Source organism: Dermacentor albipictus, chromosome 1 (assembly GCF_038994185.2).
Source record: "Dermacentor albipictus isolate Rhodes 1998 colony chromosome 1, USDA_Dalb.pri_finalv2, whole genome shotgun sequence".
Lineage (NCBI taxonomy): Eukaryota > Metazoa > Arthropoda > Arachnida > Ixodida > Ixodidae > Dermacentor > Dermacentor albipictus.
Genome location: NC_091821.1, coordinates 125,046,867 through 125,074,782, shown reverse-complemented (window position 1 = coordinate 125,074,782; position 27,916 = coordinate 125,046,867). Strand labels below are relative to the sequence as shown.

At 47.2% G+C, this 27,916-nt stretch overlaps 1 protein-coding gene across 1 annotated transcript in view; it reads right to left on the bottom strand.

Moving 5' to 3' along the window:
* Positions 1–17,747: 17,747 nt before the first annotated feature.
* LOC139049717 (dnaJ homolog subfamily B member 14) overlaps positions 17,748–27,916 on the bottom strand; it is an 83,797-nt gene continuing 73,628 nt past the window's right edge. Inside the window, exon 8 of the mRNA XM_070525468.1 lies at positions 17,748–19,666. Within this exon, the coding sequence (XP_070381569.1) occupies positions 19,548–19,666 (119 nt within the window). The 3' untranslated portion in view covers positions 17,748–19,547. The remainder of the gene's footprint in view (positions 19,667–27,916) is intronic.

Sequence of the window (27,916 nt, the reverse complement as noted above, 5' to 3'; positions counted from 1 at the left end):
AGAAAGGATATTGTAGTAAAACCAGCAGGCGGCATCGTAATCTGGCCTATAGAAAAGTACGAAAATGAGACATCTAAACAACTGAGCAACCACACCCATGACAGAAAACTCGACGCTAATCCAACTACAGACTACAGCAACCATTCATATTCAAAGCACAATAGCGGATTCCTGTCCAGGGAACTATTCGCCCACCCTGAATATCGTTTCATGATGTCCAAGAACAAAGAAGTAGTCCACTTTTATCTTCTTCCTAAAATACACAGGGTTCCCGTACTAGAAATATTTACAGCAGAAATCCCACGTCGGCCTATGGCGTCTAATAACAACACACCTACTGAGTCACTATCTAAATTCTTAAATCACCACTTGTCAAACATCCCGACCATCCTCCCATCTTTTGTTCAAGACACGTCCCCTTTCCTTCGAATTCGCGACTGCATTAACGCCAACCAAATCCTTTCCGACCGCGCTATATTCTCGTCAGTTTAGAGGTTTCTCCCCTTTACACTTGCGCTAGGCGGCGCGAAGAGGTAGAAGCCGTGGCCACGGTTTATTTAGGCCGGCCAGGCGTGGTGCAGCGGGATCTCGGGAGCGGCAGACACAGCGGCCGCTCAGGTCGAGCGCGCTAGTGTTCTATTCTCTAAAGCCTATATACCTGCATGCGAGCCCTCTTCTTCTTCGCCGGCTTTGGAGGCGATAGTCGCGCCGCTACACCGGGAGCTATATATTTCAATCGCACCTCCTAGTGCGAGGTGCGATTGAAATAAAGTACAATGGTAAAGTTCGAGTTAAAGAGTCCAGGTAAGGTGTGCAGATGGTGTCGTCGTTGGTAGTGTCGGGTCGCGAAATCGCGACCTGCCGCAGGTTCTCGTAGATGCCCTGGCCTGTAGAAGTCGAAGCTCCAAAAGTAGACCAACTGGCAGCTCGGGACTTGCCTGGAGATAGCGCAAGTGTTGGTCACTGACGATGCAGACGTAGAAGTGATGCGCGAGCTGAAGAAACCAGACGGCAGAGCTGGCTCCTGCAAAAATTCGGTACAGAATTCGGCACAGAACATCGGAAGGTTCGACTGCTGCTGTTTGCGGTGAAACTTCGAATGCCGATAGTATCAGGGTTGCGGTGGTCGCTGAATGCACCGCAAAAATTGTGCTTGTGAAGTGGCCGTGCCTACGAGAGTGAAATTTGCGCCTAGTGGAGCCGGTGGGAGTAAGTTGGGAGAGCCTCTTAACGATGATAAGTGAGGTGCCTCCGAATGGAAAGTGGACAGCCTGCGGGAACGTCCAAGGAAGGAGAGCGGCGGGCCGTAGAATAGCCGAAAGCGCTTACGTTTGGCCCAGTGAATTCCTTGGAAAGCGTCGTCGCGCAGCTTACTTTAAGCTGGGAAGGAGGCTCAATAACTGAGTTCAGGTCTGATGCTGGGGCCGGCGACGCAGGCAATGTGGGACGACAAGACGCGGAATAACGCGATGGTTCAAATGGCGAGAGCTGTTATGGGTGAGCGCTCGAGGTGACATATTGAGCAAAGACTGCTGCCCGCAAGTCATCGTAAAAGTCGGGGCCGGGGGGTGGCAATTGGAGTGTGGAACGCATCCGGAGCCTGGAACCTTGTTGAGAAGGAAGTGGCTGTCCAGCTGGATGAACCAGATGTCCGATACGTCGATGTAGAATTTCCGGTTACATTAGAACGACGGGACATCTCCCGCACCACGTGAGGCCACGTCGCTCACGCTTTGGTACAGTCGGTGGGCTGACGCTGGCATGGCTGCGCTCGGTTGTCCAGGTCACCACTTCGTGGGTTGACGCTGGCATGCCTAGGCTCGGTCGTTCGAGTCACCAATTTGTGGGAGGCAGTGCGAAGAGGTAGAAGCCATGGCTATGGTTTATTTAGGCCGGTCAGCCATGGTGCAGCGGGATCTCGGGAGCGGCCGACCCCGTGGCCGCTGAGATCGAGCGCGATAGCGTGTTCTATTCTCGCGCAACCTGCACGCGAGCCCTCTTCGTAGGCTTTCGAGGCGATATATAGTCGCGCCGCTACACACTATGTACCATAACCAGATAAAATCATACCCTTTAAAACTCCACACCTATATGCGCTACATTGACGACATATCTATAGTTGGGAACTGTTGCGTCTTCCAGGGTAGCGTACCCCACCGCTGCCGACAGTTGTTGCGTCGCTCGTTTCTTCAACCTCGACCGACGTTACTGTTAGGTAGCGTGGCGTTGTCGGCAGGCTGCAGGCGTCCGGTAGACCATGGCGATCAGGCCCGGACGACACAACTTTTCTAGTGCGAAACTTGCACGGTTTATTCAATGGTTGGTGAAAGATAAGAAGAGAATGAAGTGTAAAAGTACATTGCGGAACCCTTTTAAATAGGCTCACTGAAATCGTAGGCGGGATCTTGCTCACGTCAACGTCACGTGACAGTGAATGAGTGAGTGAGTGAGTGAGTGAGTGAGTGAGTGAGTGAGTGAGTGAGTGAGTGAGTGAGTGAGTGAGTGAGTGAGTGAGTGAGTGAGTGAGTGAGTGAGTGAGTGAGTGAGTGAGTGAGTGAGTGAGTGAGTGAGTGAGTGAGTGAGTGAGTGAGTGAGTGAGTGAGTGAGGAAACTTTATTGCAGGTCCGGCGAGTACGCGAACCCGTCGCGCACCCGGCTAGTCCCACGTCGGGACCGGCAGGTCTAGCCCACCGGCCCGGTCGCGGGCACTCCGGACAGCCAGGATTTGCTTGTCCAGAGCGGAGCTACGAAGAAGCGAGTCCCACTCCTCCTTGATGAACTGTGCGCTACAGTGGAGGTCTGCCCGCAGGACGGGCAGGCGTCGTAGCGATATACGTCGGGGTAAGCCTCGTGGAGAACGCGTACGAACAGACGCGGATATGTGCTGGTCTGTAGAAGTCTAAGCGAAACGGCTTGCGCCCTATTCAACTTGGTGTGAGGGGGTGGAAAGACCCTTCTAGACATGTAGAAAAATTTAATAATCTCGTTGTGAGTAACGGGAGCGTCCCTGTGGCCGTAGAGAGGAGGGGAGTCAGCGCTCCTTATAGAGGAAGTGCGGTCGGTGAGGTCACGCGCAGCCTCGTGAGCAAACTCATTGAGGTTTCGGGGAGCACCCTCTACCGACCCTACGTGAGCGGGAAATCAGTGAATTGAATGATGTGTGAGAGCATATGGACTCGAGCCGCTAAGAAGACGAGCAGCTTGTTTGGCGATGCAATCCTTCTGAAAAGCCCTAACTGCCGTTTTGGAATCACTATAGATCTCGGACGCACGACCGTTTAGCCGGGCGAGGGCGATGGCGGCTTGCTCGGCGATTACAGGGTATGAAGTGCGAATTGAGGCGCTATTGGAAATCTTGCCGCTGGAGTCGACCACAACGACGGCAAAGGTCTTCCCGTCGCTGTACTCCGCGGCGTCGACGAAGCTTGCTCTAATGTGTCGCTTGATCTGTTTGAGAATGGCTGCTGCTCTGGCCTTGCGTCTGCCCTCGTTGTGTACGGGATGGACGTTTCGGGGCGCAGGGGCCACTTCGAACTTGTCTCGAACGCACCTAGAGATCTGGGTACCATAGGGAATCCCGCAGGGTGGTAACCCAGCCCTTCGAGGATGCGTTTACCTGCCGCTATGGTGGTCAGGCGAGTAAGTTGCGCGCGTTCTTGGGCTTCGGCAATCTCCTCGGCGGTGTTATGTACCCCCAGCTTCAGGAGATCCTCGGTATGGGTCCTGATGGGTAGCCCGAGAGCCCTCTTGACTACTATGCGGAGGAGAGCGTTGAGCTTGTCTCGCTCCGCTCTAAGCCAGTTGTGCATAGAAATTGTGTACGTGAGGTGGCATAGTACGAATCCATTGATCAGCCTGAGGAGATTGTTTTCCTTCATGCCTCGGTGCCGGTCTGCGATTCTGCGAACGAGGCGGAAAGCGTTGTCCGTCTTTGCGATGATCTTGCGGAGAGCCGTTCCGTTCCTGCCGTTAAATTCGACAAACATGCCCAGGACCCGAATAACGTCGACCCTGGGTACCCTGGACCGCCCCGTCACAAGTGCGAAGACTAATGCTGCTTTCAGAGAGTGGCTTCCAATCTTTGGGTCTGCCTCCCTTCTCTTCTGTAAAGCAGAAGCTCCGACTTGGCGGGAGAGCATCGAAGTCCGGTGGGGCGGAGATACTCCTCGATCACGTCGTTCGCCTCCTGCATGGCTTCTTCAACTCTGCCCTCGCAGCCGCCGGAGCACCCACCATATGGTGATGTCATCGGCGTAGATGGTGTGCTTGACGTCCTCGACACGTGCCAACCTCTCGGAAAGACCAATCATACAGATGTTAAACAGTGTGGGGGAGATGACGGCTCCCTGAGGAGTGCCCCGCCCTCTGAGGGGCACATCTTCGGAGCGGAAGACTCCAATGCGAAGCTTGGCCTTCCTGTCAGTTAGAAAAGAGCTGACGTAACTGCGGAATCTAGAACCGGGACCCATGTCTGAAATGGTCTTGACGATGAAGGTGTGGAGCACGTTGTCGAAAGCCTTCTCGAGGTCCAGACCGAGCAGAGCCTTGCCGTCTCTGGAACAGCCATCCACAATCTGATGCTTGATTAGTTTCATGGCATCGTGCGTCGAGAGTCCGGCGAGAAAGACGATCATGTTGTACGTGTAAACCTCGTTGTCAGGCACTGAGTCTGGTTGTGGATGGGCGGCTCCCACTTTCGGTGAGCCTGTACGGGCCCGCATCCGCAGGTGGCACTCAGCAGGCGGCGTTGTAAGTCCTCGTCGTGGCTTTGCAGGTGCTCTCACTTTCGGTGAGCCTGTACGTCCGGGATGAGCGGCTTGATCCTTCCTTCTAGGCGACGTTGGTTCGCGGAAGTTCTCCTGTAGAGCTTGACAGTTCGTGGAAAGGGTCCCTCTTTGAGTCGCACAGTTTGTGAAAAGGGTTCTCACGCACACACACAAAGAGGCCTGTGAACACTGCGGGGCGCCAGCGAGAACGGCAACCCCTCGAGACAACCATAGCAAATTAGGTATCCATCCTCCGTTCCGCTTAGGCATGCACACACACGAAGGGGCCTGTAAGCACTGCGGAGCACCTGCCAGACCGGTCATCCACTCAAGACAATCATGGCAAATTAGGAATCCATCCTTCGTTCCGGTTGAGCAGGGTCCTTCGAGCGTCCTTTTTTCCCGGGGTGTTACATGCCAACCGTAACAGAACATGGCACAAGCGCGCTTACCGACCAAATTAGCCATTTCAACCACTTTCATCCGAGTATTAAATTTAGTGTTCACCACTCCCAGTCAAATCAACTTCCTCGACACGACGGTCTACATAGAAAGTGGAAAACTGAGAACGACACTTTACCGGAAGCTTGCGGATAGCCAGCAATATTCAGACTACACCAGTTATCACCCGCGACACTGCAAGCGCGGAATTTTTGTCGGGCAAGCGAAACGAATAAGAAGAATCTGTATCGAAGACAACGATTATATCCCTCACCTAAATGACCTTAAAGCAACGCTAGCAGAAAGAAACTATCCACAAGTTCTTCTCAACAAGGCTTATAACATAGCCTCGAGATTGGAGAGGCAGTTGGAACTAGCTAAGAAACAGCCTACACCAGGATCTGAAAGACATCCAGCCTTTATAACAAAATATTCTAATGCCACAGTGGAAGGCTACAGCGCGGGAACCGACGGAAACAAACGAGGCACACAAAGTACACAAACACAGCGCTGGCTTTCAACAAAAATGTTTATTTTGTCGGTGCGCAACTAGTTTTAAAGTGAACACTTGGCAAAAAACAAGATCACACGTGTGCGCAACCTGCTCGTACCGCTATCACACTCTGGCATTTGAGTCAAGGTAGGTAAGTTCTTTTTCCCACAAGGCTATTGAGGGACAACTGACACAGTTATTTCCCGCACGTGAAATTGACAGCCTCGATAATTTCTCTAGTAAGGCTCGATTTTCTCCTAGATATAATCTTGCATTTGTCGAGGACAGGTTTGCACCCACAGCCGCGACAGTACCACGCCTAGATCACATTGAGTAGTGTGCAATGTGATCAATAGTGATCAATGAATAGTGATCAATGTGTTCAATAGTGTCCCGGTGTAGACGTTACCACATGAGATAGGTATCTCATATACGACCCACTGGGCACACTGTGTGAAGCGCTATGTATGATTAGTTTTACCCTGGGCCTTCTCTTGGAAGACAGCGCAAGTTTGCTTGCTCAGTGACGCCAGTTTTCTAGACGAGGAAAAAAACATCAACATTTGCACTCCGGCCAACCTTCTGAAGGTTGTGCGAGATTCCATGAAAAATATGGAAGAACTGCCTTCTTTACGTTGTCACGACTTTGTCCTTCTGTGAACTGTGTCCTTGCGCGACCAGCTCTTTTAAATTTCTTAAGTATACCTTTCGCGACACTAACCTGCAAACATACAGCATATCCAGCTGCGCTGGGGCGGGATACCTGTGACCGAAAGCTTTATTCCGCCTTGTGCACACAGGATTTTTTCAAGGCATTTGAAAGGCAAGAGACAACAATACTTCTTTTCACGAGTTTAGAGTGTGCAGGCCCAAATGGAAGTAAAGGCTTGTTCACCCTTGGCTCAAAACATTCAGCCCACGTGTTGTGTCAAAAACTGAAGGCGCACGTCTAAAAATCAAATGTTATTTTCTTTTCTTACTTTTCTCGGGTCCTGCGCTATTGCCTTCCACTATGTTCAACCAACAGACCCAACTAGTTACGCTGCTCAAATTCTAATGCCCTCTCCCACCTCCAAACATAAACAAGATCGTACGAAAATACCACCCAATATTATGAAGTAACGAGCGTCTGAGAAAAGCATTCCCGGTGGTTTCAAGGTTGACCTATCGCTGCAACAGAAACTTCAGAGACATGGTAGTGCATGCGAAAGTCAGCCAACCTAATTCACCCGTAATAAAAGCATGTTCTCGCCCTAGGTGCAAAACCTGCAGGTACCTTCAAAGTGACATTTTCATTAGAAGCACCGCAAATAGCTATGCACACGAAGTAAAAACTAGCTTTACTTGCACTAGTTCCGATGTAATTTATATGCTTGACTGTTCCTTCTGTAAAAAACAACATATCGGTGAAACGGGACAATCAATGAACGTCTGGTTAAACGGACATCGCGCGGACACAGCTAAAAAGCTGCCCAAAGCCGTCGTCAAGCATTTCAATGAACCAGGTCATAACTTTGACGAACTTAAACTCCACATCCTACCGTCACATTTCCGTTCTGAACGAGCAAGAAAATAAGAGAGAGTCATACCTCATCCATAAGTTCAAGACATTGCAACCAATAGACATAAACGTTTCAAATTGAGCTTTGAGATCTATTTGCTATGCTAGATTTCAAACTATAGGCAATAGCATTGAGTTATTTTTCAATGGGTTGCGTAGTTTTCTTTTTTCTTTACTTCCCCTTTCTTTTATTCTTTTGTTTCTATATTTATTCCACTTTTTTCCCCACGAGCATCATTCTCTCTCATCTGCCGCTTCTTGTATTCTCTCTTGCAGAGGGACAGTGGTTCACTGAACTCCATCGGGACAGATAACACCCCGCCCTACCTCTCCCTCCTCCCCGGTCCAGTCCCCTTTCACGAAAAAAAGGAACCTACAGTGACACGCATCAACAGGCTGACACACGGCGCTACCTCGCATTCCTCCACCGACGTTGAATAGCACACCTTTCATTTCATTTCTACACTCTCGCCGCTAACACACCCTGGTCGCTTTCCTCGCCCACCCGCCCTACCCCCTCTCCACTTTAGAAGAACCCTTATGGCGCCTTGAATAAGACAAGTCCACTTGTCGAAACGTTGGTTTCTGCTTTTACCTTGTTCTCGCTTTGCTCGTCGTCTTCCATTTCCATCTCCCGTCGTCCCCGTGCTTTCCCAACAAAATACCGGGTGTTTCAGCGAACACTGTCAAATAAAGAAAAAATGTCAGTGGCAGACAGCGCAATTCTAATCCATGAGCTGATCTACTTGAAGAAGCGGACATTACTTGTAAAAAAAAAATGCATAGCCAACTAAATAACAAAAAAATACTAATTAAGTTTTTAACTAATTACCCTATGGCACATATTGCGATTTACAAATTCTAACCGGGGAGTTCGCAAGGCGGATCCACTAGGAAATAATTCTGCGTATGACACCAGTTTCGAAATATTAATTTCCGAAGTTGGCGGAGAAATGCGCTGGCGTTCCACTCTTGTGCTGAAGTGGAAGTGGAACGGCACTGCATTTTTACCGCAAGTTTGACGGCGCAAATGTCGTAAGTGATCTCATCCGCACAATTCATTTCAAGTGGATACGCCTTGCCGTCTCACCCATTGGAATTTGTAAATTGTAATGTGTGTTATAAGGTAATTCGTTAAAACTTTAATTAAAAGTTTAATTAGTGATTTCTTGTTAATTAGTCGATTACGTATTTTAGTTTTTTTTTGTGTGTGTGTGTGAAAGTAATGCACGCCTCTTCGAGTAGACCAGCTCACGGACTATAAGTTTGCTATCTGCCACAGGCAATTAAACTTTTTTTTTTTAGCGTTCGCTGAAACCCCCTGTATACCAACACAGATGTTCGCCCACCGGTCCGTAACTCGGCGTCCTCTTGTCCTTCTATTGAGAACGCGCCATAACGCAGACTACAAAAGCTTATGTCTCCAACCATCGAGCAATGCGAATCCTTTCCGCACAAAGAGCATAATACAGCTGCGAAAAAGCACATTTGTTCAACTTTTGGTTTTTCTTCATAGCGTTTTGTAGCCCCACTTGTTCTCTGTTAAGTGCCATTCCCTGCAGCGTTAAATTAATAGATTTCTTTTTAACTTTGTGCCACGGTATGCACGTGCAAATTCTAAAAATCGCCTAGGTACCTATATATCCGCGATAATTAGTTTGCTACGAATAATATCAACATGTCATGGGACGGAGATAGTATTCATGTGAGTAGTGAGGACGGGCTGAAATGTAACCAGCTTGCGCCGTAAACATTTACCAAAAGTGACAGTAGCAAGCGAGCGTCATCAAATGAGCGCCTGCAGCGGAGATTAGGAGGACGGACGGATGCGGGCTGGAGTCGTTAAACTTGATCTAATCAACACCCTTGATCTAATCCTTACAACTAGACCTGACCTTGTTTCTAGAATTTCTTATTTACTAGGTATAAGCGACCACTCGTTACTTTCCTTTTCTGTTGATGCGCACGTTCCAAAAACCAGCAAAATACGCAAAACAATTCGTGACTATGCTAGAGCTAATTTCGAGGCAATAAACAATGAATTAGCGGATTTCACTAACACATTTCTGACTAATTTTGATGAACGTTCTATTCAATATAACTGGCACATGTTTCCAAAAAAATTTTTAAAATTAATTGAAAAATACATCCCTGTTTGTATTATCACGTCCAATCCTCGAACACCATGGTATAACTCCCATATCAACGGCTTTCTAATCGAAAGAAACTGTCTGTATCGCTTGGCCGAATTATCATCCTCAAACTCGCGCTGGACGGCCTATAAATCCGCATCTGATACTTACATTGCAGCATTAAAGGAAGCTAAAGATAACTTCATGTCGAATACTTTACCCCAACTTCTGAATTCTAATGTTCGAAAGTTTTGGCGTATGATTAACCCTTGTCTTGATAACTACATCGCCTTGGTAGACACAGCTGGCAACCCCGTTCCACCTAACCAATGTGCTACTATCCTTAATGACACTTTCTCAAGAAATTTCTCCGTAGTTACAAATACTAATCTTCCAGACATTCTTCATTACAGTTACCCATTCATGCCTGCCATTATTATTGACACGGCTGGAAGTACTAAACTCATCAATAACTTAGAGCACCATTCCTCCCCTGGTTATGATTCTATTGATTGCAAATTTCTCAAAAATACTTGTGTCTACAGTTCAATCATACTAACAAAAATATTTCAGCAATCACTTGACACATCAACTCTTCCAACCCAATAGAAAATTGGGAAGGTGATTCCAATCTTCAAATCGGGCAATAACAGTTCACCATGTAATTATCGACCCATTTCCATTACTAGCACATGCTGCAAACTCTTAGAACATATTATATACTCGAACCTCGTCGCCTTTCTTGAATCTAACTCCTTTTTCTCACCCGCTCAACATGGCTTCCGGAAATCATTTTCGTGTGAAATGCAGCTCATATCATTTACTCATAAGCTGCACCGCATTCTTGATCGTTCTTCGTTAGCTGACTGTATTTACTTAGATTTTTCTAAAGCATTCGACAAGGTCTCCCACATACTTCTTTTTCATAAACTTAGTCAACTTAATGTTGATAGTAGTCTTTATTTGTGGATCATAGATTTCCTTTCAAATCGTTCCAAATTTGTTGTAGCCAACGAACTTTCCTCTAACCAATCAATGTCCTGTTCAATCTGGAGTCCCACAAGGATCCGTATTAGGCCCCCTTCTCTTTCTCATTTTCATTAACGACCTTCCCTCTTTAGTTTCTTCTAATATTCATCTTTTCGCTGACGACTGCGTTATTTTCCGTGAAATAGTTACTGATAACGATGCTAACATTCTCCAGTCAGATTTAAATTCTATATCTAACTGGTGCAATACTTGGCTAATGGAATTAAATATTAACAAGTTTAAAGTTATGCGTATCTCTCGCGCATCCAGTAGTCCTGTTCCGTATTACCTAAACAACTCTCCCTTAGCCGCGGTTTCCTCCTATAAGCATTTAGGCATTCATATACCCGCCGTGGTTGCTCAGTGGCTATGGTGTTAGGCTCCTGAGCACGAGGTCGCGGGATCGAATCCCGGCCATGGCGGCCGCATTTCGATGGGGGCGAAATCAGAAAACACCCGTGTACTTAGATTTAGGTGCACGTTAAAGAACCCCAGGTGGTCGAATTTTCCGGAGTCCAACACTACGGCGTGCCTCATAATCAGAAAGTGGTTTTGGCACATAAACCCCATAATTTTTTTTTTTAGGCATTCATATCACTTCTAATCTAAGTTGGTCTCTGCATATTGAGAAGATAATTCACAACGCTAACCGCACGTTAGGTTACTTACGCCGTAACTTTTCTGCAGCCCCTTCGTCTTTAAAGCTCTTATTATATAAAACACTCATTCGATCTAAATTAGTATGGTGCAGGATCGCTCTACGCGCTTCATCTGTTCCTGTTATAACCGCACTGCTATATAACTCCTACGAAATCTGATATAATTCTTCCATCTCTAGCATCCCGCCGAAAAAATTTTCGATTGAACTTTTTCCATCGGCTTTACTATCACCCTACCCTCCGTGACGAATTCATTCTTCAGCCACATTATATATCTAACCGTGTTGACCATCGCTTTAAGGTTGGTATCGAGCCATGTTATACTACAACCTTTCTTACTCTTTTTTACCTCGAACTTCACAAGATTGGAATCACCTTTCTTCCAACATTGTTTCCATTGATGATAATACCCGATTTAAATACGCCTTAGCTAACATTGTATAATTAGGATTTACCATACTTTACCATGCTTTGTGATATGTTTATTATGTTCATTATTACTTTGTTATTATTATGTTACTATGTGCTGAGTTTATTCTCGACCCACTCCCCTCTGTAATGCTACGGCCCTGAGGGTAAATAAATAAATAAATAAACTACATTTAAGAGAGCGCTTTAGCTCGGGCCTAACTCCGCGCGGCCTATTCAAATACATGTAAAACGCAAAAAAACCGCTTTTCCGAGATAACCACTGAACCGATTTTAATGAAACTTGTTTGTTGCATTTGAGAGAGAAAATAAAATTCTAGTGACTGTTTGAAACGGAATTTTGATTTAGTGCCTCGATTTCGTGAAAAGAATTGTCAAAAATTCGAGAACAGTGGGCGCACGAAGTTTATAAGTAGCTCTGCATCAAGAACATATATCGCGGTTCCGTAAACGGCATCCATTATATCATTGAAAGCGGACAAATTCGATATGTCAATTTATATCTTACATGAATTTTTTACGTTGTATACAAGGGTTCTGCAAAAGCTGTATTTCCATATTAGATTTTTTTTTTTTAGATTCACGTGTAACTTATCAATTTTGTGTGCTTTAGATGTACTATCAGATGCAATTCACAGAAATGCGGTATATTTCCTTGCAGAGTTAGAGAGTTGTAAATTTATAGTTTCGTGCTCTGAAATTATATAATTTTTGTCCATCTTTAATAAAAATTGACGATATAAAAAAAATTTCAAACCAACAGTCACTAGATTTTAAGTTTTCCTTTTAAATGCAACGAACCTCGTCAAATTTGGTGCAGTCGTTGCCGAGAAAAGCGACTGCTCCTTTTACGCGTATTTATATAGAAGCACCCGAGCTAAAGCTTCCTCTTAAACGTGGCGACTACACGTGGTGACACAGCAGCGAAAGAAACTTGAAGCTAGCGGCTGTGGCGCAGTACCTAGGAGTGTCACCATCTGTGCAAGTGGCGAAGCAGCCCGAAGCGAATTCATGAAGGGAACACTGATATCAGGTCGGTCGGCTCTCCGTATATTTTACCCGCTATCTCAACACGCTAAGCCGTGGGGTAAAGGGAAAAGTCAGTCGTTGCTTGTTTTCGCCAGCCCATAGCGGCAGCGCAGCTGTTGTCAGCTTCGTTCAGCTTGCAAACGGTGTGCCACACCGTTTGCAAGCTGCCAAGACATGCCCACATTGTGACGCAGCAAGCTACGTCACAATGTGGGCATGTCTTTCTCTATGAGGTGGCCTTGACGTTGTGTCGAGACCCATGCCCCTGAGTGGCCGAAATGAACTTCTTGAGTTTAAAATTGTATATCTCGGAACAGAAGCGCTCCAGGAGAATCAAAGTGAACTAGCCTTCAAATAAGATAAACATATACCACATTTGCGACGGCAAGTAAATCAATGTTTTTGTTAATTGTCTTTGGCGACTAATTTGCCTCGGAAATTGTGTCAATCAAAGCGCATACACCACCTGTGCACGCAGATCTTGCGTAGCTAGCACGGCGTTTTTATGCAATTACTGTTTTATTGAGATAGCAATTATATGGACTCTCCAGGGGCATTTCTGTCGTCGCCGTCGCCGTGAGGTTCTGTATAAAACAGGAGACGCACGGTACGATTTGACGTCCGATACGACGAGCGGCGCTGCATGCTCCGGCATCGGCATATGACGATTCGGGGCACACGGTACGTGCTTCCGAACGCGCGAGCGGAGGGTAAACTCCGCCCAGATCCAGCGCCCAAACTTTTATACGCTCAGAAGACTCATATCCACGTCGAGAAACGCAATATAAACAACTTTGCGCAACACTGCTTCATTTTACGCGAACACTGTCAATAAAACTATAAATCTGCGAGTGAAAAAAAAATGGCTGTGGCTTAGGTAAGGTTAAGCCCAGGATGCGAAGCATACTAGCCTTTATTTTAGTTGTTGAACCACTGTTTAGCCTGGTGAACTGCTGTTGCTTGGCTATATTTGGTTCGGCTAGACGAAGAAACAACTCATGCATTACTTCTTCGCCTTCAAGAGTGGAACGCGACAGCGTTCCCGTCGACCCGCCAAGGGGTGTAAGACAATGGGCTACAGGGCAGCGACTACGCGCCCCGCATTGGACGCGGTGAGCGTCGAGCAAAGCAGCGTTCGGCGCGGCAACGAAATGTGCGCCTGAGCAAGAGACGCACGCCTTAGAAACAGCGCGTTTCTAAGGCAACACCGCATTCACTAGAGGCGCTTTTGTACCGCTTTGAAGCGTTGTACTCGTGGCTCAGTGGTAGCGTCTCCGTCCCACACTCCGGAGACCCTGGTTCGATTCCCACCCAGCCCGTCTTGCAAGAGTTGAGCCAAAGCCACTTCTCCTCTGTCGTGACGTCACGGTGTCACGTGATTTCATGGTCACCGCCGCGCCTGAGGAGCTGGGTTGAGCCCTCGTAATATGCTTCGCATAAAAACACAACGGCGCGTTGTCCAGATTGTTCCGCTGACGGGCAGGCCGGTCACGACTGGCTGGTCATGGGGCCGGTAGGCCTAGCACGGCTAACGGCGCTTGCGATCCAGCCCGAGCTCGCCGAAGAGCGCTTATTTTTGCCAAAACTATGAACACTGTACGCAATCGTTGCGAAAGGCAAACATGTAAGCCAAGCAAGCAGCCTCGCTCAGACGGTCGGCGTGTGCTGTCTGCCTGCGCCCGCATCGCGGCTCCCGATCTCGCCAGTAAGCTTAGTACTAGTGTGCTAGCCGCCGCTTTACAGAGCAGGCACGCGTTCGAGATAATTTTGCTTAACTGGTAACTACCTCGTGTCGGAAACTAACTGTAGTCGACAAGAAAAAAAAAAAAAAAAAGACTGCGAGAAGTCGGCCCGCCGGCGCCGCCTCTGCGGGGGGAACGTCAGAGAACGTCACATGCCAGTCTTTGGCTGCGGCCAAACGATGCTGCGGTTGTCGGATGCGTCGGAGGATGAAAATCTGCCCGGTTTGTCGCACGCCGTGCGTCCGATCCGGCGCGGCAAAACCTCGATTCAGGCTGTCGTTGCGGCGCGTCGGACGCCGAAGCGGACCGTATGTTCCGAAGGTGGTAAAACCGTCGCCGCGAGCCGTATGCGTTTAAGTGCGAGTGAAAGCGTGCGAGGGTGAGCCGGCGATCGCAGCTTATCTAGCGTTCTACTCCGCGCGGGACGAACGGCCGCGCGCGCCCGCCCCTGTATCTCGAAAGCCATCTGCAACAGGGACAGGGCGTGCCCGTGCGCTGTTTTCACGGCTTAGTTTGCGTTCATGCGGGACGCAGTACGAAGGTCAATTCGCTCGCTGCTGCTGCCTCGCTTCCTCCAGCGTTTTGACAGCGAGTTTATGCCCACGGTCACCCAGCGAGATGCATTAACGTTTGCTTGTGCGTGCGTGACACTAAGCTCGTTTAGCAAGTATACATATGTTTACAACTTTATACGGCCGATAAAACTACTATCCTTATTTCGTATATCTGTCCACTAATTTAATATCTCAATCGATGCTTCCGACTTTTGGGCGAAACTGCGATGTTTTAAAAATTTTTGAAGACTGTACGTCTATACGCAGGCTGTCACGTAACCAGTGCCAAAATTGGAAAATGTGCGATTGCCGCGTAGCTGGCCGGAACCAAGGTAATGTTTGCCATCGCTTGAATCAAGTCAGACTATTTTTGTATTTTTCCTATTAACATAATTTAACTTCTTAAATATCGTGAGAGCAAAATTGTCAATAAGAAAATCGTAGGCAATCATAAAAAAATTTCCAATCCATCTTTCTGCTGATCATACATGCTGCATAAAAGTTTTTTTTCCCACGCCATCTGGTCGTACCGAGGCAGTGATGGTCAAGTGGAATCAGGCCTCCACAAACGGCGATTGACACGGTTGAAGCCTATCTCCAAGGGACTGGACTGCACTGTTCGCCGGCTAAATCGGAGCTTCTGCTATACAAGCCCATTCAGCGGGGTCGCCCTCCCAAACACCAGTCTGATCACCGACCCTGTGACGCCATCACCCTACAACTTCAAGATGGCAGTCCTATCCCACACGTCCCTAGTATCCGGGTTCTCGGTCTCACCATCTCTACCAACGGCTCCAACGCCTTGGCTCTCAACAAGATCTGTGCCCAATCTCAAAACACCCTACGACTTCTTAAACGTATATTTAACCGACGAGGAGGACTCAAAGAAGAAAGCCTTCTCCGACTCGTCCAATCCTTTGTCATATGCCACATTACCTACGTTGCTGCGTACCTCAACTGGTACCGGGCTGAGCAGAACAAGCTCGACACCCTCATACGAGGGGTCTACAAGCAAGCACTTGGGCTCCCGCATTGCACCAGCACTGAACTCTTCAACCAACTGGGAGTTCACAACAACCTATCCGAACTCATTGAAGCCCAACAACGCTCTCAGCTTGAACGGCTCACCCATACTGAAACGGGGCACTTTATTCTGTCCACGCTTGGCTTCACCTACCATCCGCAACAGGGCCCCAAACAACCGATCCCGACAGACATCCGTAGCTGGATCTACATAGACCCTATCCCTAGAAATATGCACCCTGAATATAACAGGGCCCGGCGCCAAGCTCGGGCCGGAGCTATCATAAAAGCCCTTGCCAACGTACCTGGCGTCACATTTGTTGATGCAGCCCAATACTCCCATGGCACACGATTTGTGGCCGTCGCCACACGCGATGGCGCCCTACACCATGCCTGCAACGTCACTACCCCCACTGCAGAGACGGCTGAAGAAGTGGCCATCGCCCTGGCCACTTTAGATCCCACCTGTCACACCATAGTGTGTGACTCTCGCTCAGCCGTTACTAACTTCAGCAAAGGGCGTATTTCTCCCCAAGCTCTTCGCATCCTCTGCCAGGCACCACACTCTAAAGACAGCATAATCTCCCTAACATGGATCCCGTCCCATGCGGGCCCTGTCCAACCACACCTCCCCAATCTCAACGAGGTCACCCACTCCATTGCGCGAGGCCTAGTCAACCGCGCCTGAGTCACTGGAGATGAGTTGGACACCAGGGACAGTCTGACAACTTATAACGATCTCGTTAAGGCCTTTTACCTGAGTCGCCGAATCTTCCCCCCGCCTCACCCAAAGTTCAGCCGGGCGCAGGCTACCACCCTGCGTCTACTACAAACAAACACGTACCCTTCACCCGCCCGCCTCCACCTTATATTTCCGGACGTCTACACTACCCCCAACTGCCGGTGCTGTGGAATTCACCCGGCTATGCTTCCGCATATGCTATGGGAGTGCCCAGCACAGTACGCACAGACTAACACCACGACTCTCTCGTCGAGGTTGCATGAGGCTCTGCAGAGCTCCGCCCTCGACGACCAAACCTGGGCGACCCAGCACGCCCGCGAGGCGGCGGCGAGGCAAGCCCTCGACGTCCCTTCGTGGGAGGCCTAGGCCCGGCCATCATAAAGTGCTGGTTCTACAATAAAAGTTTATTCCTCCTCCCTCCTCCATGCCTGAAAACAGAAAAAGAAACTGCAAGAAGAATGAAGTTCCACACTAGACAATGCAGCATTTTTTTGCTTTGCTGGCTCTCTTGCTCCAAACGAGGACATTTCTCTAATCGTCACATGCAGCAAGTCGGATACGACATGCCATACAACGGATCACACATAAAAGCACACAATGCGTCTCTCGCTTCACAAGGAACCCCACAGACTTCACCCAGGTCTCATTGGTGCCCAGCGAACAGTGAGGGAGGAAGTGTCCGCCGTCCACTTGCTCCATTTTCCCACGCGTAGGAAATCATTTGCGTATTATTGCTGCAGACACTGCGGCCACCCATACTCCAGCCTTTAGGTGGGAATACCTTCATGACATTTACAAATAGCTGGCCTGCTCAAAGTACCGTTTATGTTGCGAATGTAGTAAATTCTTTCCCTTTTTGCAGGCTATGGTCGGTCATTGTATCCTTGATCCAGAACGCGGTTGTCCAGCAGGCGTGCGGCAACCGCGGTATCGCTGTTGCCATCCCCGTATCCCTACAACCTGCAGAAGATTCACCATGCTACCCGATGTTGCATGCGGCTCCTTTTTATTTTAGAGGTCCTTTTTTGATGCAGCACTCAGAAGTTCGGTAGCGCACATTTGTAGCAGCATGCAGCCGCTTTAATGGGACACATTGATGACACATTGGCCTGCATCTAGTTCATCAAGAAGACAAACAAACAAAAAGTAAACCTTCTTCGTATGTTTATTGATCAAAAATGTGCTCGCATGCTTAACTCCTCTCAACCTATCTTCTTTTTTTTCACAAAAAGCAGGGCTTATGCTGCACATCAACTGCCGAAAAAGAAAAATACTAGAGTCAGTATCTACTCAACGCATGGCAAAGTGTGCGGTGCTGACCACTTGCCCCACTCCCTGATCAATAAAAGGAGCAAAAATGGGAAAGGGAAAAGTCAGGACAATGAGCAACTAACCAAAGGCAAATAATGGCTCTTTTGCAGTCTTTACAGCCTTAAACTTATTTCACGGTTGACTCCAAAATTTCCTCTATTTACACGCAATGCATTCTTCACAAGCTCAACAACAGCACACTTTATAAACAGTGCACCTTCTTAGCAGGATAAGAAGCTATGTCTTCCGACAATGCAGTACAAAAGGCTGCATGCAATTGCATCCACAAGCAGATTGAACATTCCAACTGCACATAAAAAGGACGAGACGGCAGTCTCCAGATAATACCACGTCAATGTTGTGGGACATTGCAGGCACGCAATTCCGCTCACTGACAATGCCGTATCTGCTCTTCGTTATCATGAGATGCAAAGTTGTACCCTCCTGATCCTCACTGGTGCCCTCCCCACAACCACGCACACACACCACTGTTTTCCACACACGGTCAAGCCAGCACAGGGTGTGGTTGAAGCAGTCATGCCTTGTGTCGTTGAGCCCTTCCATGCGACACCCCAGCACTGCACTTGGCTATGTTGCACACACTAAAAATACACTGCAAGTGGTGCAGATCTACAGTGGCACCCAGCATGTCTGAAAGTGTGGTGAGAGCAACTGCTACTACATCACATCTAAAACCAACACATTGAAAACACTAGAACAACTGCTTTTTACCAGCTTTCCCCTTCAATTTTTCTTAAAAAGGAAGAAAAGTATACTTAAATGCTCAAATAGGCAAGAAAGTCCTCTATAGAAAAAGAAGGGAGGAAGATAAAGAATGGTCAAAATGATACGCATCCAGAACTGCAAGGCTGCAGCAACACACTACTTTCATGCCTGTAAACTATGGCAGCTGCACAGTCAATGATGAAACACGAGATCATTGAATGTCCTGCTCAAGCAATCTCATGTTCTCCTCATACTAACTGATAGTGTGCCCTTGAGACCAAAGTCAAATGCCTTATTGACAAGGGTAGCACAGATCACTCAATGCACACAGCGATCGTGCACCATATAAAATTAGCAACAATCGACCTGATCAACTGTGCCACATTTGAAAACCGTCACCAAATAGGTTACAAGATAAAAACCTTGACGTAGTTGTCAATGTACACAAGCCTGCACAGTGCTCTCGGTGCAGCGAACAAAGTATGCACCTGGACAGAAGACTTACACAAGGCTCCAGCTACAGAGACAGATTGCCCTTTGCACTGTGTGCCAGCTGACGGCAAGAGAATCACAGAAAAGATGCAGGCAATCCCAAACTTAACATATTCACAAAAGTTATCTTGCAATACTCTCACCATAATCAATTTCACTATTTATGTATAGTAATGTACAGCCAGCAGTCCCCTCAAACTCCATGAACCCTTGCCGCACATCCAGCAGGGATAAAAAGGCAATGAAACAGAAACAAAAGACAAGACAATCTCTGTATGTACACAAACAAGCGTGTAGGAGGAAAAGGAACAGCTGGAGATGTAAGGTGACATAACAGAATCGTGGCGACTGCTTCTGTGTATTCCCGGGGGCCAACACAGGGAGGACCTGGCTTAGGAGTGCACCCACTGCAGCAGGGTCAGACACGCATGCGTGACAATTGGGCCAGCCGGTCACATGATGGCATCTGGTATTCCAGAGCCCGCTCCTCCAAGCTGGTATCTCGTAGGCTCTTGGCTCGCCAAAGCAGGCTCTCTTCTGCAAGCAAGGGCCAGAAACAAGACTTCAAAAAGCTTTCCATTCCAACACTGCCGTCTTCATGCTAGAACCTATGAATCGAAGGCATTCCACAGCATAATATACAGTCTAAAGCCTCTGCAACAAAGTGAAGCTAAAATGGTGGACTAGTGCTCCAAAATGCTCAAAGCATTAATGTACCCGGAACAGAGATTTTTCTAATGAAGTGTGGCTCTGTCTGACCCTCACCAACGATCAAGACATGCATCTATTGAATAGGCGTCGATTCATTCTATTGCAAGAAAGTAGAAGCCAATCAACTGCACTTTGCAGTGGCCAGGTAGCCTTTACCAAGTAGCAATAGGGCATACATATTAAGCAGACCCCTTACAGATTCTGCAAACTAATTTCCGGACAAATACACTTGGCATATAACGGGCCATCATTTTCAAGTTTTCAGGAATTTTTAGAAATTCCCTTTTGTAGATATCACAATTCTAGTTCTTGGGCTGGATATTACTTGCAAAAGAAATTGAAACATATATTCAATAATAATAATATTTGGGGTTTTACGTGCCAAAACCACTTTCTGATTATGAGGCACGCCGTAGTGGAGGACTCCGGAAATTTTGACCACCTGGGGTTCTTTAACGTGCACCTAAATCTAAGCACACGGGTGTTTTCGCATTTCGCCCCCATCGAAATGCGGCCGCCGTGGCCGGGAGAAACATATATTCAACTAATTAAAAAGAAACACGAATAAACTTCTTAAATAATTACTTTGTGCTACATATTTCAATTTACAAATTGTTGCTGGTGAGTTTGCAAGGCATATCCAGAATGACTTAAGTTTGGAGATATGCACCAGCAAACTCACTGAAAAAATGCGCTGTTGTTCCACTCGCTTTTTAAACAAAACACTTTATTCACTGAAGCACAAAAGTAACTAGAATGCCCATGCATTTCATCCGGCACATTGGAATATGATATCTTGAAACTGGTGTCATCCTGGAGATTCATTTCAAGTGAATACATTCTGCAATCTCACTGGCCACAATTTGTAAATTGCAATATGTGCTGTAAAGCAATTAATGAAGTTAACTAGTAAATTTTGGTTAATTAGTTGAATATGCGTTTAGATTTCTCATGCTAGTAAGTAATGTCTGCCTCTTCGAATAATCTAGCTAAAGGACAAGAATTATGCTTTCTGTCACAGACAATTAAAAAAAAATTCCTGAAAATTTAAACACACAATTACGGCTGTGTATTTTTTCCCTGTATTTAGTGCTCGCAGACTGTTAATGCTCCCGAACAGCGTGAAACAATTATTTTTCCTTGCAGACGTCATGAACTCAGTTTAAGGCCAGCAGCGAAGTGCTTGTATTTTTTTTATTCTTGCACAGACCGCAATGTTAGAGATAGCCGCAAGATCAATTAGGCAGGTGCTAAGAATGGCAACATGCAACAAATACAGATTCTTGAAGCCTACTTTCTCAATGAATTTGTGAAGCTGCCAATCAAGGGCATATGCCCAGGATCTCATTTTGTGATAGAACAAAAATAATGAAGCTATCGTGGAAGGAGGTTAAGCCTGTGCAAATATAAAACTGCTTTCGGAAACCTTGTATTTCATTCTGCTCAGTTGATATCTACAAAGTGTGGGATGTCATCAGCCTTGTGGACACAAGGCGCCAAACTCATGCCGACTGCGGGCAGAGTTAGTATGACTTACTGCTGATGATGTAGACATCTCAACGGACATCTCTGAAGAACTTTATTTATTTTGACCCCCTCTCTGGGGTTTCAAAGGTATGAGATCTAGATATTGTAAACGCTTCGCTTGATCTAAATGACACCTGTCGTGAACACGCCGAAGGAAACGTAACAAGTGTCTTGGGCACATTCACGCCAGGCGTCAGTTAGATCAAGTCAAGCATGGGCTTCAAGTTTAAATGCATTTCTGAATACGGGGGTGACTGTCTTGTGTTGCATAGCCTTGCTCAAACATCTTGGATATGGAAGCGGCTTGACTTACAACTACGTCCACAGCTTGTGAAACTTGAGAGTGCCATTATCAGGTTGACACTATTGAACGAGGCCTCAATCACCAATTTCTGCCAGTATAAGCACAGAGCACATTATTTTGGGGAGTAAAGCACCTCTTCTATACCTTGTTCTGTTCTTTGATGGTAGCTTTTGAGGGAAAGTCAATTGATAACGAATTTCTGATATGGCAAACACATTTTGCGCTACAAAGGTCCTGATTACATGGAAAAAGTAAGCACACAATGTGTACCTTGGTGGGAACACTTCATTTTCACGTCTCTTACGATTCTCTACAACCCCCTAATTGACATCTTGAGAATTAGAACAATTAAAAAGTTAGCCAACTGCCTTTATTTACTAATTCAATGACACCGATTAAAAATTACTCAACAACACATTAAACATACACTTGATGTTATACACATAAAATACAGCTAACATCAGATTTTTCAATCTCCCAGGGACCGCGAGAACGTCCAAAAGAACGAATATGTGCATTTAACTGTCCACAAGGGCTCGAACTGCCACAAGCATGTGGTATCCTGTGTTGGCTTCTGGTTTCGGTTTTGGGTCGTTTACGTCAGGGCGCCACTCGGCGCCAAACGCTGTAAGTTGCCTGCTGCATTTCCCCTCGCAGAAATAAAATCATTCTTTGCCTGGTCCTCGACTTGAGTAGTCTGGCTCCTTTCTTGCGGCACTGCGCGCCCCTGCCGATTAGGCCTCATGCCGTGGGTCCTCCATCCGGCCGCCCCGTCGAAGTTACAACAAACTGGTGATGAGGTAAACCGTTTACTCTTTTCCTACGTGCTCTGGCCGTTTTACTGCTGCTCTTATCCTGCTTCGGACATGCAAGATGCTACATCTACTTCTGCTCCATCCACCTCGACTGCCCTGCCTTTGTTCTTGGTACCCAGCATGGCGTTCGCAACCCCCATGCCACCTTGCCTTGCATTACCCGGTATTCCTTCGGTACCCTGGCTCACGTGGAAACATTATCTTTATTTTTTTATTTTTATCACGTTTCTCCAGGCGACCGGATGCGAAGCACTACAAGACAGGAAGAAAGCCATTTTACTAAGTAACTTGGGCTTCGAGGGGAAGCGTCTCTACTACGACCTCGAGTCGCAAACGGACCAGACAGCTACTACTTTCGAAGACATTCTTCACATTTTCGACCAGCATTACGAAGAAAGCACCAATCCCCTGGTGCATCGCATTATCTTCCGGGACAGGAAGCAACTACCCGGGGAAACCTTTCAGGACTTTGTCACCGCGCTACAAAGGCTGGCACCTGTTTGTGTGTTCGGCGCTTGGCACGACGAGTCCCTTCGCGACCAAATTCTGCAAGGCGTCGCATCAGCAAGAATACAAGAAAGGCTACTCTACGAAGAATCGTCCCTAATGCTCAATAAAGCCGAGCAAGTCGGACAAAGCATACAGCAAGTTGACAAGGAACTTCAAGTCTTCAACAGCTTGTCTGTTCAGCGCGTCTCGACACAATGCCAAGATGGCGTCACCAGCCATCACCATCACCGACTTCCTCACCCGGGCGCGCAAGATAGCGGTTCTTGCCACCCTTCTCCCTGGACCCGGCACCTTCAACGTGGCGCTCAACGGCATGGCAGACAGTCGCATCCGCGGGAGGCCGGCCAACGTGACGCTTGGCCCGAACTCCGCGAAGCTAGTCGAGCCATCGCAGTCCATTGCTACCAATGTGGTTCACCTCACCACATCGCATCCAATCCAACCTGTCCGGCAAAGCATGTTACCTGCCGTGCGTACATTACGCTTTGATTTGCCGTTCGAGGAACCGAACGCAGCGACAGTCTCCTGCTCAAACGCAGCTTGTTTTCGTTACCGCTGATACAGACTCGGCCACTACAGTCCCGTTTGCGCTTACAATTCAAGCACCGAATTTCCGTCCGGCAACAATTCACGCTGAAGTCCTCATTGCGAATACTACCCTCAAGTTGCTCGTGCACACAGGAGCTACGGTGTCGCTGATGAACAGCTCCTTATACGAAGAATATTTCAAGGTTTTTCCATTATCTCCTTCGAGTCTTCGACTCCAGAATTATTCGCAGCAAGAAATTCTGCATTCAGGACATTTCTCAGTGCTCGTCAAGTACCACAACAAGGCTGCACTAGTGACATTTCACGTCACGAACCAAGGCACTTTTCTTCTGGGCTTAGACGCCATTCAAGCTTTGGGCATTGACATTCAAGGGTCTTCACTCACATGTCAGCAAGTATCAGGACTTCCAGCTGACCCAAGCATCCAGCTTCCGTCTCTTCCTCACAACGCTCCAGGAGAGTTCGCCTATCTGTTCTCAGGACAATTGGGACTTGTACAGGGCTTCGTCCACGACGTTTGTCTCCGAGCTTGCAGTGCAACCAGTCTCTGCAAAACTGTGTCCTCTACCTCTAGTTCTCCGGGAGCAAGTCTCCGCCGAGCTGCAACACCTGGAATCAGCTGATGTCATCGAACGTCACTGCGTCCAAGTGGATTTCTCCGCTCATCGTCCTTCCGAAGAAGGACAATTCCATTTGACTTTGCGTCGATCTTCGAGACCCCAACAAGGCTATCATCATCGATGCCTTTCCGCTACCAAGGGCTGACGAACTGTTGCATCGACTCGCTGGTGCTACAGTCTTTAGTAAGTTGGACTTGAAGTCCGCCACTTATCATCAAGTTTTATTGTCAGAGAAAAGCCGCGAGCTTACTACTTTTATCACTCATGACGGTCTTTTTCGCTTCAAGTGTGTGCGTTTTGGTTTGGCATCTACGCCATCCGCTTTCCAGCAGATCACGTAATCTGTTTTAAAAGACTGTCCAGGCACCTTGTGTTACCTTGACGATGTTCTTGTATGGGGTGGTCACACTCAACGTGACCACGACAGAAATTCGCAAACTGTGCTGTCTAGAATAAGTAATGAAGGCATGCAGCTTAACCACAAGTGCGTATTCAGTGTCCCAGAATTAACTTTCTTAGGACATAAAATTTCTGCAAGCGGCATTTCGCCGATGGATAGCAAAATTCAGACAATCATGGAGGCACCACAGCCTAAGGACAAAAAGGCTCTACATCCATTTCTGGGCCTCACGGGATATTATGCTAAATTCATCCCGCAGTATGCCGACATAGTGGAACCGCTAAGGAAACTCCTAAGGCAAGGACAAGCCTTTGTCTGGGATCGGGATACTGATTACAGCTTTCAGGCGATTAAAAACGTACTTGCATCACGCCCGGTGGTACGCATGTTTCATCCGCATCTTCCTATTGTTGTGACAGTTGATGCTTCCGACGTTGGCATAGGAGACGTCCTACAGCAAAAATGCGGAAATGAGCTCTTTACAGTAGCTTTTGCTTCTCGTACATTATATTCCGCAGAACGACGATACTCCATAGGCGAACGGGAAGCATTGGCATGTCTGTTTGCATGTGAACACTGGCATGCTTACTTGTGGGGTCCACAGTTCACTCTACGAACTGATCACCAAGCCTTAGTCGCATTGCTATCTTCAAAGGGTCCTGGACAGCGACCATTAAGAATTGCAAGGTGGAATGCAAGATTGCTATATTACAATTTCACCATTGAGTACTGTAAAGGTGACCAAAATGTCATTGCGGACGCATTGTCACGCTACCTGTCCTTCCTGAATGTGAACCAGCACTAGATGAGGAAATAGTGTCTTTAGTTTCATCTTGTATTACAAAGGAGGAATTCCAAGCAGCCACACAAGCAGATCCAGTATGCGAAGCATTAAAAGACAAAATAGTAAAAGGATGGAGAACTGTGGCGGACCTTCCACCAGAGTTACAGGCATATGCTGCTGTACAGTCTGAATTGTCCTACATGGATAATCTGCTTCTCCGATGTGAACATATCGTTCCTCCTGCTTCCCAGCGTCAGACACTTTTGTCTATTGCTCATGAAGGTCACTTAGGCATCACGAAAACCAAGCTCAGATTGAGAGGCATCTACTGGTGGCCTCACATGGATAGGCAAGTTGATGAACTTGTGAGAAACTGCTTTATGTGCCAACAAGCAGATAAATCTGCCAAACCATCTTTTGCGCCATTAAAACCTGTCGAATGGCCATTAAGACCATAGAAGTTAGCCATAAGACATAATAGGCCCTCTTGATCATGCTCCACAGTATGCACGCTTTGCATTGGTCATGGTTGACTATCATTCCAAGTGGCCCGAAGTTGCTTCCGTCACATCCGAAGCCATCATGCGCAGTCTCATGTCCATATTCAGTAGAGAAGGATTTCCTGATGCTATAGTGTCCGACAATGGACCACAGTTTGTTTCTGCATAGTTCGAAAATTTTCTGAAGGAAAGAGGCATTAAGCATTTTTTGTCTTCTCTTTACTACCCACAGGCCAATGGCCATGTAGAAAGATTTAACCGTGTCCTTAAAGAGTTCATACAGATTGCTATTTTGGAAGAGCGAGACCTCAGGCTTGCGGTCTTAGAATACTTAAAATTTTACAGGTTTATTCCACGTATGACTACCAGTGTGTCTCCAGCTATGCTGCTCCATAGTTGACGAACTCATCTGGACGTCACAAACATGCCTCCAATTCATCCTGAATTTGCTTCTCCAAAGTTGCGCCAGGAAGTGCAGAGTAGAGTACGTGAAAAACAGGAAAATACTAAGAAATATGTGGATCGTCATCGCGCAACCAATGTCCTCAGTTTCAGCCAGGCGATTTGGTCAGGGTACGTACTTCACGGAAATCTGGTCCTAAATACTCCGGTCCGTTCAAGACTTATTGCAAAGTAGGTCGCAGTACCTTCCAGCTAGAAAATGGCAAGCGTTGGAATGTGTCTAAACTGGTGAAGTACTCGGTACGTCAGGGTGAAACAACAAATGAAAGGAGTCATTTCAATGGCGACACATCCTTTGATGATAGTTTTCCACCTTCCAGTTCCTAATGGTACCCGTTTTCCTGAGGCAGCCACATCTTTGCAACCGCCTGTTTCACCACTGCCATCGGGTTCACCCCGTGCAGAGAAGTCTCCTGAATGTCCGTACAACACTCCACCCCAAGACACTGCTCCTGAAAACACCTTCCAGTCCCTGTATGAGTAACACTTCCACTGTTCCTCCTCTACAACCTGAACCAGTCCTTTGCAGATCTACACGTCATAGACAACCTCCAGTACGGTTTAAGAATTATGTTTCCAAGTAGTTTTCTGCCTTGGTTTATTGTCTGCAGAGGTTTCAACCCTCCCATGCGAATTCGGCTCTTTACGCCAAAAGTTTTCCTTACATGTTTGTTAGGTAAATAGTACCCAAGTAGTATCCTTCAAATGGGGGGATTTATGGCAGCATAGAGGGTGCAATGCGCACGCTGTACTTACTGCTATACTGCAGATTTATCGGTGGGTCCTAGTGGTAGGAACACTTCTCTTGATTTCTTAGCACCTCCTAAGAGGGCATACCATACATTTCTTGTACGTTACATTTCTCGCAGCATAAGCATGTAGTATGCACATATTCACTACGGTAATAGCTGCCATACGAATTTGTCTTTCACGCCAAAAAGTTTTTGAACATTACTTAAGTCGTTAGCATCCTTATGGGGGGACTATCCCAACTTCTTGGGAGTGTAAAGTGCTGTATACGCACAATCTCCAATCCACGACAGCCACAGAGCTGTCTCGAGTCAGGCTTAGGGCAAATGAGCCACCCATCAGTGCTGTCTCAGGGGGCACACAGATGTTTGCACTGTCTACTTTTGTACTCTGTGAACTCTTTTTCATGTGTGATCTGTGTGTGCAATTCTGCATCTCATCGTCTTCCCAAGACGGGTACTGAAACTCTTCAGGACTGTAGTGCAATCGTGTTCATTTTCTGTTTTCATGTTGTATGTTTTTCTTACAATGGGGAAGTCAAAGACGTCATTTTCTATTGTATAAAGATGTCATCACCAAACACGTGTGTTACAGTGCTAACATGTATTCTTCTGTAACTCATGACTTGCTTTTGCTGCGAGGAGAGCGAGCAGCGCATTTTCCTCTCAAGGGAGAGGTGATGTGGTATCCTGTGTTGGCTTCTGGTTTCGGTTTTGGGTCGTTTACGTCAGGACGCCACTCAGCGCCAAACGCTGTAAGTTGCCTGCTGCATTTCCCCTCGCGGAAATAAAATCATTCTTTGCCTGGACCCTTGCTGCACGAGCCATTCATATCTTCAGACACGCACCTTGCTCA